At 49.7% G+C, this 17,264-nt stretch overlaps 1 protein-coding gene across 35 annotated transcripts in view; it reads left to right on the plus strand.

Moving 5' to 3' along the window:
• The first annotated feature begins 207 nt into the window (after nt 1-207).
• CELF4 (CUGBP Elav-like family member 4) overlaps nt 208-17,264 on the plus strand; it is a 289,574-nt gene continuing 272,517 nt past the window's right edge. For 11 of the 35 annotated variants that reach the window (XR_013999652.1, XR_013999653.1, XR_013999654.1 and 8 more), the window contains exon 1: nt 208-862. Coding sequence is in view for 25 of the 35 variants with exons in the window: in XM_081149106.1 (XP_081005232.1) it covers nt 577-862 (286 nt within the window). In the remaining 10 variants the exon portion in view is untranslated. The remainder of the gene's footprint in view (nt 863-17,264) is intronic. The other 24 variants (XR_013999656.1, XR_013999657.1, XM_081149100.1 and 21 more) reach the window with 9 other exon arrangements.

The raw sequence follows: 17,264 nt of genomic DNA on the forward strand, positions 1-17,264 counted from the left end.
TGCGCCTGGCGCTATTTATAGCCGGGAGCCGTCTCGGACTGTACCACCGGCGCTCGCCGGGGCCACCGACGGGGGAGGCGCGCGGGGCGGCACCGCCCCAAGCCGCCGTGCTCCGGGCCGCCGCCCGCCGCCGCGCGGGAGTCCCCCCGCCCCTAGCGCCCTCTCTGGGCCCCGCGTCCCCCTCCTTCTCGAGCGCACACTCGCCGCCCCCACCCCTGGTCTGACTGGGAACTTGAACCGGTCCAGCCTGTTTAAACGGAAAGGACAGAGATCCTGTCTGTTCAATGTAAAAAAAAAAAAAAAAAAAAAAAAAAATCAGATCAGACCGCCGAAAGAGAGAGAAGAGAGGAGAGGGAGGGAGAGAGAGAGGGGGGAGAGGGGAGAGAGCGCGCGAGCGCGAGCGAGCAAGAGAAGAGAGGAGAAAGAGAGAGAGCAGAGAGCGAGGTAGAGAGAAACCGAGGGGGAGAGAACCCGAGTGTGTGTATGCGTGTGCGTGTGTGAGCGCGAGCGAGCTTGCGAGGGAGAGGAGCGAGAGAGTGCGAGCGAGAAAGAATAAAAGGAAAGAAGATTTTCTCTATGTATATAAAGATGGCCACGTTAGCAAACGGACAGGCTGACAACGCGAGCCTCAGTACCAACGGGCTCGGCAGCAGCCCGGGCAGCGCCGGGCACATGAACGGATTAAGCCACAGCCCGGGGAACCCGTCGACCATTCCCATGAAGGACCACGATGCCATCAAGCTGTTCATTGGGCAGATCCCCCGCAACCTGGACGAGAAGGACCTCAAGCCCCTCTTCGAGGAGTTCGGCAAGATCTACGAGCTTACGGTTCTGAAGGACAGGTTCACAGGCATGCACAAAGGTGAGTGCACCTTACCCTCCCAACTTTGCTGGGGAGAAAGAGAGGGCGGGCGGGCTGGCCGGCCGGCAGCGGACGAACTGGAGACGGCGCGAGAGGGAGCCTCGGGTGGACGCCGAGGAAGGAGGCGCTCGGGCAGCAGAGACCGGGACTTGGGTGCGTGGGGAGCTGTTTGCTGGGGCAAGGCTGGGTTTGGGGAAAGGAGCTGATAGAAGCGGTGCGGTGGGGAGAGCAAAGGGAGCAGAAGAGGAAGAGAAAGAGAGAGGGTCGAGGAGAAACGAGACTTGTATTTTGGGTACAGTGACTTGAATGATTGGGATGGGGACAGCTGCACCGGCCGAACCCGGGACGCTGAGCTGCGGGCAGACTGGCAGGCGCGCTGCCGGCCGGGGACCGAGGGTGCTGTCCATCGCCGTGGTGCTGAAAATACTAAGGAGATTTGGTGGGCTCTTCCTCCGCTCCCGGCCAGAGTAGCAGGAGCGCAGCCGTCTAAAAAGGAGAGAGGTGGCAAATTCAGAGATATTTTTATTTCGCTATCAATTTAACAGTAAACTCTCCCTGTCGAGCTGTGTACCTCAATAATCCGGTTGTGGTGTGAGTGGTGGGGGAAGGGGGTGGATATTTGAAGGAAGGAGGGACAAAACCTAAGGCAAGAATTAGCAAGGAACCAGCCATCCCCTGGGTGGAGTGGGGAGTCGGAGAAGCCTGGATGATCCCCCTTTCTCAGGAAAGTGGGGCTTTGGGGGAAAATCTGTGTGTGCAAGATATGCATTTTGAAGGGTGTAGCCTAAATTATCCCAAACTCACCATGCAGAGAGGTTTATAGTACATTATTTCTCTCCCTTGAAGCAATAATTGCTAGTGAGTGCTTGGGGGAGGGGAGACAGAATAATCAAAGAATTAAAACCCAGCAACTTTTTAGGAAAGTGGTCATGGGAATTGTCTGCAGCCTGCCTGTTTTCTCCTTGTTTTATTATCTTTAAGGCAGAGCCCCAAATGTGTTCAGTTGTAGAATGTGTGTGGGTGGCTGGTGGGTGATGAAATTAGCCCAGTGCTCCGCTCCCTAACAGTAATGTATAGGATGTGAAGCCGGGATTAATCGGGGCTGGAGCTGTGTGGGCAAGTTAAATGCTTTCTGAGAGAGATTGATTGTCAGGCAGGGAAGGAGCACCGGTCTAAGGAAGTTGTAAGGGATGTGTATGGATGTTCTGTTTTTAATAAACAGTAGTGTGGAGAGCCACTGAAGATGCTGTGTTAGAGCTGGTGGTTTTAATGATGAAAACACACACACGCACATGCACACGCACACCCACCCACACAGAGAGAGCAGCCTCATCCTTGGCCACAAATGGGCTATGAACAGAGCTGATCCTCCGGCACATTAGGTGCAGAGCGCAGAGCTGTCTGGCTCCCTAAGCAGCGGTGGTTTTCACTATCACAACCACCCTCGTTCTCCAGCCCTCCCTTCATCCGAATACTAAGCACAGCTCCAAACTCCTCGTAGTTGGAGTCCCAGAGAGCAGTTTTTATTGGCTTTAGCATCTTCCAGCTTGCCTGCTGAGGAGTAAATCTTAAAGTTAATGGCATGTTGAGTCGTACAAAAACACGGCAGAATGGAAATATACTAGGTTTGTTGGGGTGGGGTGAGGGTAGGGGCTGCAATGGAGAAAGAAACCAACCTTTATCCAATATGGAGAAAATGTTCAGAAGAGAAACTGAAAAGGTGGAATGGGGAGGCAGTGTTTGAAATAATATTTGTTTCCTCCCCCTTTCAAATAAACCGTATCTTTGTAGTTTTTGCCTTTCCAATCAAGCTCTCTAGAAGCTTATCAATGTTTGTATTAAACCTTTGTCATTCTACTATGTCCCCATATTTAAAAGTAGTAATAATGAAAATTAAAAAACCTAGATAGTGAATTCCTTTACCCATCTTAATGATCAGTTCTTGTGACGATTTGAGATTTTAAAGTTAGAAGAAAAAAAAATCAGAACCCACTAGAGGCAAAAGACAGTTGTGAAGAGCTGAGCTTTCTATGAGATCTGGGTTGGAGCACTTTATTTGATGCTTTATTTCAAATGAAGATAAACTTTAACAGTATTCCTCGCTTTCTTCTCACAATCCCTTCTTGCTGGTAGCATCACTGTTTCTGATGTTATTTGAACTCCCTTGTATTGTAGTAAAGAAGTAGAATTATCATCATTTGCATCAGGAAAGTAGAAAAGGTCATGATACAGTTATGTCATATGCATCATGTCATATATATATATATATATATATACATACACATATCTGGCTAGGATTCCTAGGACAAGCAAAACTTAATTTTTTAAATAATTATTCCCCTAAACTGACTCAGCCCGTGGCAGGCAGGCCCGTTGGCCCGGCATGCTGGGTACCTCGTTGTCGCAGCTCACCCTTCAGAGCCTGAGCTTGTATTTTTTCCCATGAAACTTCCTGCCTCTCCTTCCCTCGGATTTTATAGGCAAGGTTGGGCCACCATACCCCTAACGGTGCCTGGAAGCTCCAGGAGAGCTAAATAAATGAGACAGTTTCCAAGGTCTGTTTTATTCAGTCCTAGAAGAGTTTGAACCCCTCCTTCAGTGATACAGCCTGATTTATTAGCTAATCTTGATAAAATAAGCCTCCAGCCACCTTAAAAAATTACTCGCTTGCCATTGGTGATTAATTACTGTTAAGTCAAAAAGCATGATGAGGCTTGAAGAATGAGGGTTGTGTTTGGTTTCTAAATTTCCCCAACTCTAAATTGACAACATGAGGCTAGGGATAGAAACATGCCTTTGTTAAGCCTGGTCTCAGGGCATATTTGTGGCTCTTTCTCTGCCTTTCTTGAATTTCTAACTTCTAATGAATCATACTGGGACAAAATTGGGAGACATCACAGGATTGTGGCCTCCAGTGTGGATGGTATATGTATGTTATTGGTTAAACAAAACAAAAAAAGAAAGAAAAATAAGTATAAATTAAATTAAATGCATGCGATTTCAGGTGAATATCCATTTGTTGGCCACCTGCCATTTCAGGTAACTAAAGAAGGGAGGAATTCTAAGGGTTAATGGAATACCTGCCATGCGTAGAGTGAACCTTAAAAGGCAATTACTCCAGTCAAATTGGGAGTCTGTGGAGGAGGGAGTGGGTGGGTGTTGTGGAGCAAACCCAGCCGTATCAGAGAAAGGCTGTTGGGCTGGGGAGGCAGCAAATAGCAGTTGTGGACTGGGGTAATTACTGTAAAGGTAAACTTACCTCCTGGAGACCAGAAAGCAATTGGGAAGGGGGAGATCTGGGTGCTAGGCTGAGGGGAAAAGGGGTGGAAAAAAGACCAGAATTACAATTTGAGGAAACAACACCCAAAGAAGAAAACCCAGTTTAATGCAAACTCTCGTGGCTAACTCTGAGTCTTCTTTTTCCCCATTAGAGGCACTTTGAGAAAGATTGTTTCTCCAGGCTCCAAAGAGAAAGACATTGTACTCTTGATTTAAGAGGAGAGAGGCAAACTCCCGGGGTAGCTGCAGAAGTGAGCTCAGAACCAACTTTGCCCCTTCCTAGAGAATTTTTCTCCCTTGAAAAAGGGAGCAGGTCACCTCTATTAGTCTAATTCCTCCCTTCTCCTGCATTTTATTCATTTCTCTTCTTTTTATTTCCTGGAGAACAAACAGAGCCAGTGACTGAAAATAGATACACGCACACAAATATCCATGACTGCTGACACACACATCGGATCACACATGAGGAAGCCCGCAATCCATTCACAACTTTGGTCTTGTCTAGCAGGGTAAAAGGCAGCAAAGACTGAGTTAGTGGGAGACATAAAGACTAGTGCTCTCTGGATAGCCATATTATAATGCGTTATCTTTGAAGTCATTTAAGTCCAATTTAAGTGGTATTTAGTATAATATTTATGAATTAATGTAATCTAAACATAGGGCTGTCCCCAAAGGTTTAAACTGCCTTTACTACTGATGTGTGCTTGTTCCTGGAGCCTGCAATGCATTTTAATCCAAACAGCCAAGTCCACATTACAGTCCCTCTTGATAACCAGTCAGAACACATCTGTGGCCTGGGTAACCACACTGCATTGAGATTTTCCCCCGGCTGCATGGAGGAAAATCTAGTCTACTGGCAGCCTGGGGGGTCCCAACCCAGGAGCCACAGCAGCAGGAACTTTAGCCCCTCATACTTCCATACTACATCCAGAGGGAGGGGAGGGACAGAGTGATGGAACCTTCTGTGGATTGCGCTCTGGAGAGTATATCATTTTAAAATATACTCAGCGCCAGATACATAACCTCTCAGTTCAACAGTATCTGACTAGGAAATGCCCGAAGCCCCATGATTTGGAGTGTAGCTGGGAGAAAGAGAAAGGACAAGGGTTATGATTATGTTTTGGTGATCTGTGACCATCTTCATAAAATTATGTCTTGTATTTTCATGTATGATGTAACAATTCTCAGAACATTGAGTTTCTACCACTTGACTTTAGCTGAGCGGCCTCGTTGTTTTTTTCCTAAGATAGGTGAATTAAAGCCAGTGAGGCTCTGATTTCCGTTTTCAAAGGAGTCCAAGAGGCAATGAAGCTGAAGCGTCTGCATGGGCTTCAGCTCAATTAAGATGAACTTTAAAAAAAATTAGTTTGAAAAATAAACATTTATTTCTGCCCAGGGAAAGACTGGTAGAATAGCTGGCCACACACCTATAGTTTTTAAAAGAAAGATATGCCTTGTGAGAAAGAGATATGGAAAACTAGGATAGCTAGTAATAAGAAAAGAAGACAAAATGTTTTTAAAAAACAAGTTTCACCAAAGAAAATAAGCAATAGTAATCATTAAAAAGCTAAAGTAAACCAAACCAAACAGCCCCATTAAAAAACCTTCAAATTCCGGGTGTTGATAAGTATCCTATTTAGGAGCAAAGAAAAAAGTATTTGGAAATGATTGCTTTATTTAAGAGACTAGTGGTTATTTGCTGCCTGTGCATGATTTCATTTATCTTTTGAACAGAAGTCCTCAGAATCAACACACAGAGATACATTAATATGCACATGGGCACGTATATGCATCCATGTGCAAGCATGACTAAGTGCATCCCACACATATGGGAACCAGGGCTGGCCTAGATTTCACTGCAATTCAACAGGGAGATGTTAACCCTCTTTTCCCCCCTCAGCTTTAATAGGAATTCTAGATTGGGTTGAAAGAACCCCCTTGGTGTACTTTCACTGTCTCCACCTGCTCCAGTTGGCTGGATGTTCGTGGCTTCTCAAACACAAAACAAAATAAAACAAAACAAAAAGAAAAGCTTTTCTTGAGTGAAGTCAAAGCTTGAAAACAACCCAAAGGAAAACAATTACAAAAATGCATGCCATGGATATGCCTCCCCACAAAGGCATGTCGCAGAGGTATCAGAGTGCTTTCAAAGAGCTGGTTTCCAGGGGCATTCTTGATGCCCAGTGATCTCTCCACACTCCAGAGGCCTGAGCATGGTCTTGCTGTCACTATTATTAGCATCCTCCTCCTCATTATTATCATTTATGTACTAGGATGGGAAAGGGGCTTCTGAGTGATCCCTCATAAGACATCCAAGGCACCACCTCCTTGGCTGAGAGCTCGTCTTACTTGCCTCAGATAAATTAGGGGAAAACACTGTACAAGTCACACCTTCCATGTCATCAGAAGGTGGTCGTTTCCAAAGCTGACCCAGAAGGAACCCCACTAAACAAGATTTGGAGTAGGCAGGCTGGAGAAGAAAGGGAGGTGCAGCAGAGAATGAGACCCAACATCGTGGGCCAAAAAAAAGGGGGGGTAGGAAACAGAGTTCTGAGAGTTGCAGGGCCAAAATGCCAGCTGGAAGCTGGGAGCGCTGGTTGACAGTGGCTGCAACTGCAGCAGCTTCCGAACTTAGAAGGGAAATCCCATGTGACATGCAGAGAGAAGAGCTAGGGAGTGTGAAAAACTGTGTGTTTCTGTGGGTACTGGAGGATTGAGGGAGGGAAGATGCTGCAGCCTGTGTGGGTGTTGGTGTGAGTGTGTGTGTGTGTATGTGTGTCTGTAGAGGGGAGATGACAAATGTAAGTGGCACGGAGATGATGTTAGGGGTAATTTCATCCTGAAGGCTATTTGCATGATCAGGAAGATGGTTGATGGAGAAAAGGAGAGAATCTGGGGACAATAACGCTGTCCTTGTGATTCTGTACTCGCTCCACCTCAGAACTTGCGGCTCAGATTTGTCAATGATCTAAGTTCCAATGTGGAGGCGTGCTCTTGTTTATCTGTCTGATATCCCCACCCAGAAGTCCAAATATGGGAGAGGGTTCCATATCCCTCAACCCGTCACTTTTCGAAGGCTGGCTTGCTCACCTATTGACTCATTTTAGAACTGAGCTTCCATCCAGGATCTGAGTGGCAAGCCACAGAGCCCAGCTCTCTGCAAAGATAATTCCTTCTACCCACTGCATTTCCTTCCCCACCAGCTGCCCCTTGACATTCCAGCCCTACTTTTCTCTTATAGTGTTTTCACACATGCACACACACACACACACACACACACATGTCTTGGCCAAGTCAATCAAGCCGAGCCCTCCAAGCAGAATGCTGTATTTCCCCCAAAGGCAAGCAGGGTGTGGCAGGGATCTGGCTGCCCACCTTTTGGACTCTCTACAAAAAAAGCTCACCCCCCCCCCCTTTACCGTTGCCTTTTCTGCAGGCCTTTAAATACACAGGCTCTCCAAGAATCACAGAAAGCATCCTGTCCTACCCAAATAACCTAGGGAAGGAGCACAGAGCCTCCCAACTTAGTTATAGCCCTTTTACCGTTATCCTGCATCTCCTTCTTTTCCTTCCTCTCCTTGCCAGTTAAAGTGCCCTCACAAATCCCAGAGTGAGAACTGAAGAGAAAGGTCCATGTTCCACTTGGCAACATAGGGGTGCAGTTAAAGATGCCAGGACAGAAAGACCATGATGGGGCAGAAAAGGTGCAGAGGAATTTCCAGACTTGATGTGCTTGCCCTAAGGGCATCCTCCTTCTCCTCTCATCCGGTTTCCAGTGGCCCTGGATGGGTATAAAGACCGAACTGCAGTCCTGACTACAGAAGCCAACAAGGCACCAAGTGGGCAGGCTCAGGGTAATTGCCCTCCTTTCTGAGTCCCTCTGTGAGTAGAGGGGATGTTTTCAGGACCATGCATTCACAGGGCTTCTCCCCTTCCACCTGCTCCACATTTGGCTTCTCTGATTCTTCCCTGTATCTCCCCTCCAGCATGAGCTAAGGAACACTCTCGAACGAAGCGATTCCCAGCAGCTCAGCTTAGGAACACATCCTACGTGGCCATCTGCAAGATGTAAATAAATGGGTGCCCTCATGGAGACAGACGTAGCTCTGGTTCCGTGAGGATGGAACAGCCAAAAATATTGATCAAAGCTCATGGGGGAAAAATTGATAATAAGCTGACCTCCAACAAGAGTTTAAATGACAGACACTTCCAAAGGCCGGTTCTGGACAGCGCATCGTCTGACGTGATGTTACTTTATTGCAATGCACTCCGCTTTAATTAATTATCACCTTTGTTAAGAGCATCTCCAGATCAAAGGTTTCTAGATACTTAACAGATCTTACTAACAAAGCCCCCATGCATTAGGCTATCCCACAGCTCCCCGGGCAGGCCAGCGAGCTTTCTTTCCATTTTCTTCCCTCTCGCTAAGCTGTTGGCGTCCTCCTCTTTGCTAAAGACAAACAATTCCTTCTGCATAGCCGCTTTGTCCTAGGATGGGGATTGCGAGGAGTGTTGTCCGCCGAGGGCAAGGGGCTGCTGTTCAGCAGCTGTTTCTAAAATTACACAATTGAGACTTGGTTCACCTTCATAGATGTCTGACTGAAGCGGGAGTGTAGACAGAAGAAAAAAGCATTTGTGGAAATGCAAAAGGTATGTGTGTGAGTGTGTGCATGCGTGTGTGTGCAAGCACGTGCACCAGCACCGATGTACACATCCACATAAATATTATGGGATCAATACGTTTCACATCCTCTGCCTACACCTCTTAACTTCTCCCTCCTGTCTCTTGAGCACCTGTGCTGCCGTCGTATTTCACTCTGAGAAATGCTTGCAGCTGAAGCGTGCATAGATGCTGCTGCGCTGAACCAAGCCATTGTTTGGATTCGGTGCCCCTTGAAGGATGGTCCTCACCTGGGGTAGGAGGTGCCTAAAGAATCCACTTCTTAAGATCTGACAGAAACCTCACTCTCCGGAGTCCCCCAAACCTATAAGCTGACAGGTGACTTACTTGAAAGCCACCCTTGGAGTCATCCTGGGCAGATCTGAATGCCGTACGTGGCTGTTTGTTCATTACCCTAATTTAATGCTGCAGTCACACCTAATTAACCCACGTCTGGTTTATTCATACACTGTGTCTGAGGATCCAGAAGATCTCTCTAGCGAGCTCGCTCCCCTTTACCAGGCCGAGGGAGGGATCTCCCCCAACGAGTGAGCACGTCTGGGTCTAGACAGGAATGGATCACTGTAGACCAATCTGATAGAGGCACTGTCCCTGACACCACTGTCCCCACAGGTAGCGATGACAGTAATCACAGCTGTAGCAATGAGGCCTGTGTACCTGTGTGACGTACACGGGAACGTGCACAGCATGCCTTCCCCACACAGCCCTACGAATAGGTAATGGGTCACACCCCCATGCGGAATAAATGACAAGGCCTTGTGGAACGGCAAGCATTCCCACCACGGGGAGTTTCAATGCAGGAGGTTGAGAGGTTGAGCTGAGTCAACCTCCCTTCTCGCAGAGCGGGATTCATTGCTGCCACTGCACAGAGAAAGCGACTGAGGCTGGAAGCAGCGTGCCCCAAAGCCAAGTCAGCAGGGTAGCCTTCAGCGCACCACTCCTTGGCTAGCTCTGGCCAGACTGCTCCCAGAGAGTGCTGTCTCTTGCCTGGCAGGTACATTGAGAGAATGAGGCACCAACCCAATAATATCCTTATAAAGCCAAGCCTCCTGTGCAAGTCCTATGAGACGAGAGGCATCTAAAGATCAAACACTACATCACAGTGTATTTGTAGGAACTCTCTGATTCTGCTACCTCCCTATAATGCTCTAATTGACTATTTGATCAGTTCTAAAAGGGCTGGTGTTCAAGACAGACTCACACACACGCATTCACACACTCACACGCACACTGGTACACAAGTTCAAACACACACACATGCACACTCTCACCACACAAGTGCTTGCACACAGACTTTCTCTTGCACGCACCACTGTGCCCACACTAGTTCAACCAGCCACGGTAGATGTCCACAGGAGATGCTTGAAGGTGAGTGAAAAGCACGCACCTAAGATTGTACATGCCCTTCCAGTAATGGGCTTATCAATACCTCTTAAAGAAATGTGACAGCCAGCCCAGAGTGATTCAGTTGTGTGGACAAAGGTCAGCATATAGATATCCATTATTAATAATATCAATATCTTGGTTGACCAATATAACCAGAAACTGTATCATGTCGCTGCTGATGGGCGAGGCAGGGAGGACTCCGCGGCAACGGCAGGAAATTATGCCCATGTAAAATTAATTATATTGACTAGTTCTAAGAATATACGGAGAGGCGAAAATGTCGGGAGTACTCGCTGTGGTGGGAGAGGGGGACCTTGTTCCCAGAGGCTTCATGGTCTTGAGCTCCTGGAAGGAGACCAGGGGAATGGAGGCGTCCCTGGGTGACCGATGAGAGCACTCTCCCTCATCCGGCCTCTGCGTTCCAGCGGGGTGAGGCAGAGGAGAGGTGTTCTCTGAACAGGAAAAGAAAGAAATAGGATCCCCTGACCATTATCCACCCAACATATCCATATCTTTCTCTCAAATCAATACTTGGCTTGACTCGGTCTCGTCGGATGAGGCAGAGAGCATCCTTGCACCCGCTGTGTGACGAGGTCTCTCTCCAAGGGGGCGGCATGAGCCTGGAGCAACATCCTTAGTTACAGCCCTGGGAGATGCGAGTGTGCCCTCTGAAACTTAGGGGTCCCAGGAGGAAAAGAGTCTAATCAAATCAATCACCACAAGTGGGTCCTTGGGGCCAGCAGAGGCAGGGCCTCAGGACCCTGCCCCATCATCACTGCTGGTGGGAACAGGAATGTTTAGAAAGCTATTGCTCACTGAGGCTCACCTCCAGTCACAGTGAGTGGGAAGGAAAGGGAAGGCCATGTGTCCTTGGCCTTGGACTTCCCTTCAGGCATGCCCCTGGCCCTTTACCCCCCTGCCCTCCGAGCCTCAGCTCCTGATGCTCCTGGGCAGCACCTGTCAGGCTGTTCTGAGGGAGGAGGGGAGAGGAGAGAATCCCAGTGGCTGGGGGCTTACTCAGGGAGGGACAGAGGGAGCAGAGCTGGCCTGGGAAGCCCAGTAAGCTTTTGGTTCATTCCTTTTCCCCTTCTCCAAGGCTTGTTGTTAAGCTGGAAGGGAGCCTGCCTTAGAGGCCAGGTCCCATGGTGGGGTGATGACGGATGATAGGAAAGGGGCTGCTAAGATGCAGGGGAGGTGCCTGTGAAGGAGGGTGAGGAAACAGTGCCTCTGGCTGGGATGTGAGATGAGGCTTCTCAGGGCCAGGTGCTCCCCCTCCCACAGGGAGCACTTAGGCCTCAGCAAACGGGCCATATCTATCTGATCCTTCCTTAATCTGATCTGCCTCTCCCACCCCCCGCACCCCCCACACCAGGGCTTCCAAAGGGCAAGCTTGTCTCCTCACTTCGTGCACACTCAGAGTCCCATCCAAGTGCTTATACCCAGCCCTCATTCCAAGGGTCTTGGCCAGTCTCTGCGCTCCCTCCACAGTGACAAAGGCTCAGTCTTCCTAGCTGAGCCCCAGCCCCTGCGGCCACCTGGGACAGTTCTCAGATTTTAGGACTTGCTTCCAACGGGGCACAGGCTCAGCATGGCCATAGAGGGTTATGGGCACGTCCTGGTGCCGAGGCCATCCTCCCTCCACAGTGCCATGTCCCCTCCTCAGCCCCAAATCTGGGTCTAAGGAGCCCTAGGGGAACAGTCCAGAAGCCAGGCCCCTCCTCCAGACCTTTTCCTACCTTGGGGAGGGGCCCCCAAACTGTGAGTGTGGGAGGGCTCCCGCTCCTCCAGCGGTCGCCTGCCCTCTGACGGTGAGAGGGGGAACTTTCTGCACTTAAGCGAGGGCCCCTGATGCCCAAACGCTACTCCTGCTGCCGCCCAGGCTAGGCGTCCAGGAGCTGCAGACGGACCCTCGCCCGCACCCCTAAGGGCCAGGGTGCGTCACTACTCTTTTGCATGGGAGCCCCCTGCTTGAGTGGGCAGCACGGGACCCTGGGCAAGTCAAGCCTGAGCCTGGGCCACCAGCAGAGACCACAAAACATGAGATGAGAATCAGAAAATCCAGACAGTATTGTAGTCTCGGTTTGGATGTGGATTTTGTTTCGTTCCAGAAATGAATAACCAGATTGTGGTTTCGTATGCCTTTTAGCCTTAATGCCATATGTTGGGGCACCAGAGTCTTCCATACCTACAACCCTGTGCCTGAGGAAACAGACCTGGGCTGAGGACCAGGCAGTTAGTGACCAGTTGGCACACCGGCCAGCCAGGTGCAGCTGAGGCCCCAGTGCAGCGACCTAAATCCAGCCGGCCGTCAGAATGGGAGAGGCATGGAGTGGGAGAGCCATCCCTGGCTTATTGCAAGGCTTCATTTTCGCTTCCAATTTTAAAAATTTTAATTAAAACATGAGACCTTTCTCTTTAATTTCATCTTATTTCAATAAGTAAATTATTCGATTTATTTTAGAGTGAAATTTGTTGTAATCATGTTGGGCAAGTTTGAAAATCCACTGGAATGAAGAGTCAAGAGTGAGGCCTGGGATGAGGCAGCTGAATTGGTCCCCAGAGAGGGGAGAGAAGCACACGGTGCAGGGGAGTCTCAGGCAGGGAACGCATGCCCTTAGGCTGCAGCGACTGACCACTGGCAGACCAGGTCACAGTGGTTGTCTGGGAGGGGAGCCAGCAGGAGCAGGGCCCCAGGCCACACACATACACAGAGAGAGAGAGAAAGAGAGAGAGGGAGAGAGGGAGAGAGAAAGAAAGCACCCTGGAGAGCTCTCACCCCTTGTCTGTGGCTCACACTGTTTCCAAGGCCTTGGTTGGTTTCTCCCTAGTTTCTCAAGTTTCTCAGCAAAACATTAACTCTAAATGTTCTGACCTGTCTCAGCTAAGCCAATGCTTAAAAGGCTGGTCCACAGCAGAGATCGCACAGCGGGGAAGAGAGTGTCCCCAAGGCAGGCAGAGGCAGGAGCAGAAGCCTGCTGAGGCAAGAGCAGTGGCTGTGTCATAAACCCAACTGCAGTCAGCTTCTGAGGCACCCTCCCACCATCCCTACATGGAGAGCAGGGCCCCATGCTCACCCACATGGAGCAGGGGCAAGTTTCCGCAAAGCAGAGAACGTGGGGCATTACAGTTTGGTGAGGGAGGCGCACCATGTCCCCCACTGGGAAGCCTTGGGTCTAACGGGACAGATAGGGGCCTCCCTCAAGGAGTCCCAGATTCATGTGCAGCTCAGGGGCCTGAGGGTCAAGCTCTCTCCTCAATAGCTGGGGACCCACCCTCACCACCACAAAATAACTGGCTATGACAGGGGCAGGAAGCCCACAAATATAAAACTATTCAATGCAGATGTCCTATGTGGGGGATGAAGGAACCCCAAAATCAGAGTAATCAGAGAAGAATACAGGCTCTCAGGTAAGGGTGGGGTGGGGTGGGGTGGGAGCCAAAGCTGGCCCACGGGAAAGAGACCGAGCAGGAAGGCTGGATTGCTGACAAGCCAGGTTGTTTTGTTTCGTTTCATTCCATTATGTTTTGTTTTCGTCCCACTGCAGTGAAGTCTTATTCTCAGGCTGGTGGACAAAGGAATTTCTCACTTTGAATAAATCTTGACCCACCATCAGCCTGGCTGAAGGAGAAGAGGTGGGGGTCAGGGATAGGTGAATGGGCTGCAGATATGGCCAAGGAAGTCAGTGACACACATGCAGAGCCTGCCGGGGCTGGCCTCACCTGCTTTGGGGCTGCAGTGTCCTTCAGCTGTCACAACTGCAGCCCACTTGGGCTGAGAAATTACTCATAGAATATTTAAACTCGTGCCCATGTTCTCTGTCACCGAGGCAGGCATCCATATTGTCCCCACAGGCTCACCCAGCTAAATGTCCCAGGCAGTAAACAGTGGAGTTCTGCAGGTTAGAACCTCCCCATACCCCAGCCCTTCCTCTGTGCCGGCCCCCAGCTCAGGAGTGGCTGGAGGCAGCCAGCGGTGGGGATGAAGCGGGAACAGTGTTTTCTGGGGTCACTGGTCCTTCGGCTGGAGGAATCTTGGCAGACCTTAGGAAGGACTGCTCCCAGTGTGGACAGCACACCCAGGCAAGGGTGCCAGGCTCCTGGATGGCCCATTTACTGCAGGGGAGCAATCAGGGTGCCTCACCCATCTCTGGTAGTGAGACCCAGTCCAGATGAACAAGGATAGATGAACTGAATTTTGGGGCTGCAAACAGGATTATTTGTGGCTGACTCCTTAGAGGAGAGAATACCGCTCTTCTAGGCCTTCCATGGAGCTTGGCCTCTGGCTTCTTCCTGACCCCCAGGATTTCTCCTGGGAGGAGCGGAACTGGACTGTGGAGAAGCTGGAGGGACTGTGCTGCTCCACTCCCTGCAGGGACATGGGGGTCAGTGATGTGGTCTTCCCGTGCCCACCCAGCTCACTGTCATCCAGCCTCCTCTACTCTCCCCCCACTATCCTCAGGCCCCAAACCCCAAGCCCAGTGCTCTCAGGCCTCCCAGCCTTCCTAGGACAATGGTCCCTACACAAAGTGACCTCCTTTTCCTTTCCTTTTAAGTCCTGCCCCTTGCCGATCTGACAAATCAAACTGGGCAGATGTGTCCCTGGCGGCTAATGGACATTAATGTGTTACCATTTCTGGTGACACGTGCCTCTTACAGGGACCTTTTAGAGCCCAGGCTGTAACCTGAAGAAACATCTCTAATAGGGGAATTTCCAGCACAGCGAGGCCAGAGGGAGACACTGGGAGGCTGGGAGGCCTCTGGCTACTCAGAGGGGCATGGCCCGCCTGGCCGAAATCTATGCCACTGCAGACATGGGACTCCACCTCCCAAGCTGCAGGGCCAGAGGAACCCAGGCAGCTGAGCGCCTGGTCACCCTGCCCATCTCCCAGCAGGCCAGCGCACCCAGGAGGCTGCCGTGCCAAAGGTCTCATCAAATATTAAACATGGTCAGTAAACTCAAACCAACGTTGTGTCTGGAGCCCGAGCACCTCCCCAAGAGCAGCCCAGTGCAGGGGACATTTCCAACTCAATTTTACCTGGTGTGGGGTAGGGGCTTTTTGGTTCATGCCCTATTGTGGGCAGGAAAAGAGGAGGCAGACAGGGACCATGGCAGGGAGTGAGGCTCATGGTTTTCCTCCTCCGTTCTATTATTCATTTCCTCTGATTTTTATCTAATCTCTCTTGATTGTCCTGGTGAAACTTAATAGACAAAGTGAATTTTTATTACATCATCAATATAATCTCTAGCTAATCAGCAGACACGGGGCCACCGCAAGCCCTACAGCTTCTCATCTGGCTTCATAAATAGTAGGAACAATCACTGCCGAGTGCGACTTCTCCACCTCCTCCCGAGAGGCCTCTCCCCGCTGCTCCCCTTCCCCAGACCTATTCTCGGGAGTTCTGCCTCCCTAGGATCCCCCCGCCCAGTGGGCCACATTGCTGGTCCATGGAGAGATCTTCCCCATTCGCACGTATTTTTAGTTTTCTCCCTCCCAGCTTCAGCTGTTAAAATCACAAATCTGGGGCTTGTGTTTCGAATGCCAAAATAGCCTAATGTTGACTGATTTTTATTCTGCTTCCCTCTGTGCTAGGAATATGGCACGTCATGAGATATTAATTCTATGGATCACAGTGCATACTATAACCGCATTATGTGACCAATTAAGTCATATCATATACCATACCTATATAACCTATGAGCCAATGTGTTTCGGTCATTTAAAGTCAAACCATGTATCTTATATACTGTATCACAGATGTTATTTATATGTTCATTTATAGTATAGTACGCCTTCCATTTATATAGCACTTTAATCTGTAAAGTATTTTCTTGTATACTACCACTTTTATCCCTATTGCAACCAGGTACAGTTGATTCCTTTTTTGTGAAGAAAAATGGAGAAAGGATCATGAAGGAAAATTACAAACTGGTCAAGTCCTGTCAGGATACAAGAGAGCAGCTCAGGCTCAGAACGGGCACAAGAGAGCCAGGGAAGGAGCATGGACGAATCCAAGCGTCAGAGGCCTGGCTGCTCACCAGACAAGCAGATTCCCAGGGCTTGGCCTGCTGGGTAGCCCCTGGCCAAAGGGCAACCATAATTTAAAGAACGACTTGTTTGGAGGTTTTCTCCCACAAACCTATGCAAAGTTAAATGTGAAACTGACTGCACCCCCTTGCAAGACATCTCTTTGGGAGCTGGTCCCATTCAGTACCATGAGGCTGTCTTCTCCCCTCCCGCCCAGGGCCAGGCCACACTGCTCTGCAGTGGTTTGGCTCTGGAGAAACCGGCAAACATGACCTAGAGTCAAATACTATAAATCAAGTGGGTGATGAGGCTAAGGATTTCAGCTTTGTGCTTCCACACCCTGGACTATTTGGGGGAAGGAGGAATGGCTTCTTTCAGGTGGATCAGAGCCAGCTCTGGGAGTGACTGGCCACCCTTTCTGACATCACTTCTTCCAATTCCTGTGCTAAGGGCTGGTTTATACATCTGTTCTGTGGATGGTCTGTGTGCACTCAGGGGTCAGGGGAAGGCTCCTCCAGCTTGGGCTTGACAGTTTGAGAAGGCTTGGATCCTCACAGGGTCCCCCCAGAGCGGATAGTGTTTAGCACTCCGGACACTGTCTGCTATAGAGGTGGCAGGTGCACCAAGGATGCGCTGCATCCATGAGCTGGGTGCCTGAGTCCTTGCCCCGCCCCGCTGTCTTCTGCAGAGTCTGAGCTTTCTTCCCTCTCAAATCACTGCAATGACACCTGCTCGTCCCACCTCTTAGGGTCATTGTGAGGATGTAATGAGCTGAGAGGAGGGAAAATACGGTATAAAAGTTAAACTCTCCAGGGTCACTGTCATGTATTAAGTGCCAGCACCCCCATCAGACCACAGGGAGCTCTGACAGTCCTGCTCACCCAAAAATCGGACAAATCAGACAACATTAGGGCTCAAGGATGGACAGGAGGAAATATTGGCAGAGCACCTACTACACAGCACACACAGAGCTTTCTCTTTTTATCTCATCAAGTCCTCGTGACAAAACTGTGACAAAGATGTCACTGTG

The sequence above is a fragment of the Miniopterus schreibersii genome (assembly GCF_964146895.1).
Source record: "Miniopterus schreibersii genome assembly, chromosome: 10".
In the NCBI taxonomy this organism is placed as follows: Eukaryota; Metazoa; Chordata; class Mammalia; order Chiroptera; family Miniopteridae; genus Miniopterus; species Miniopterus schreibersii.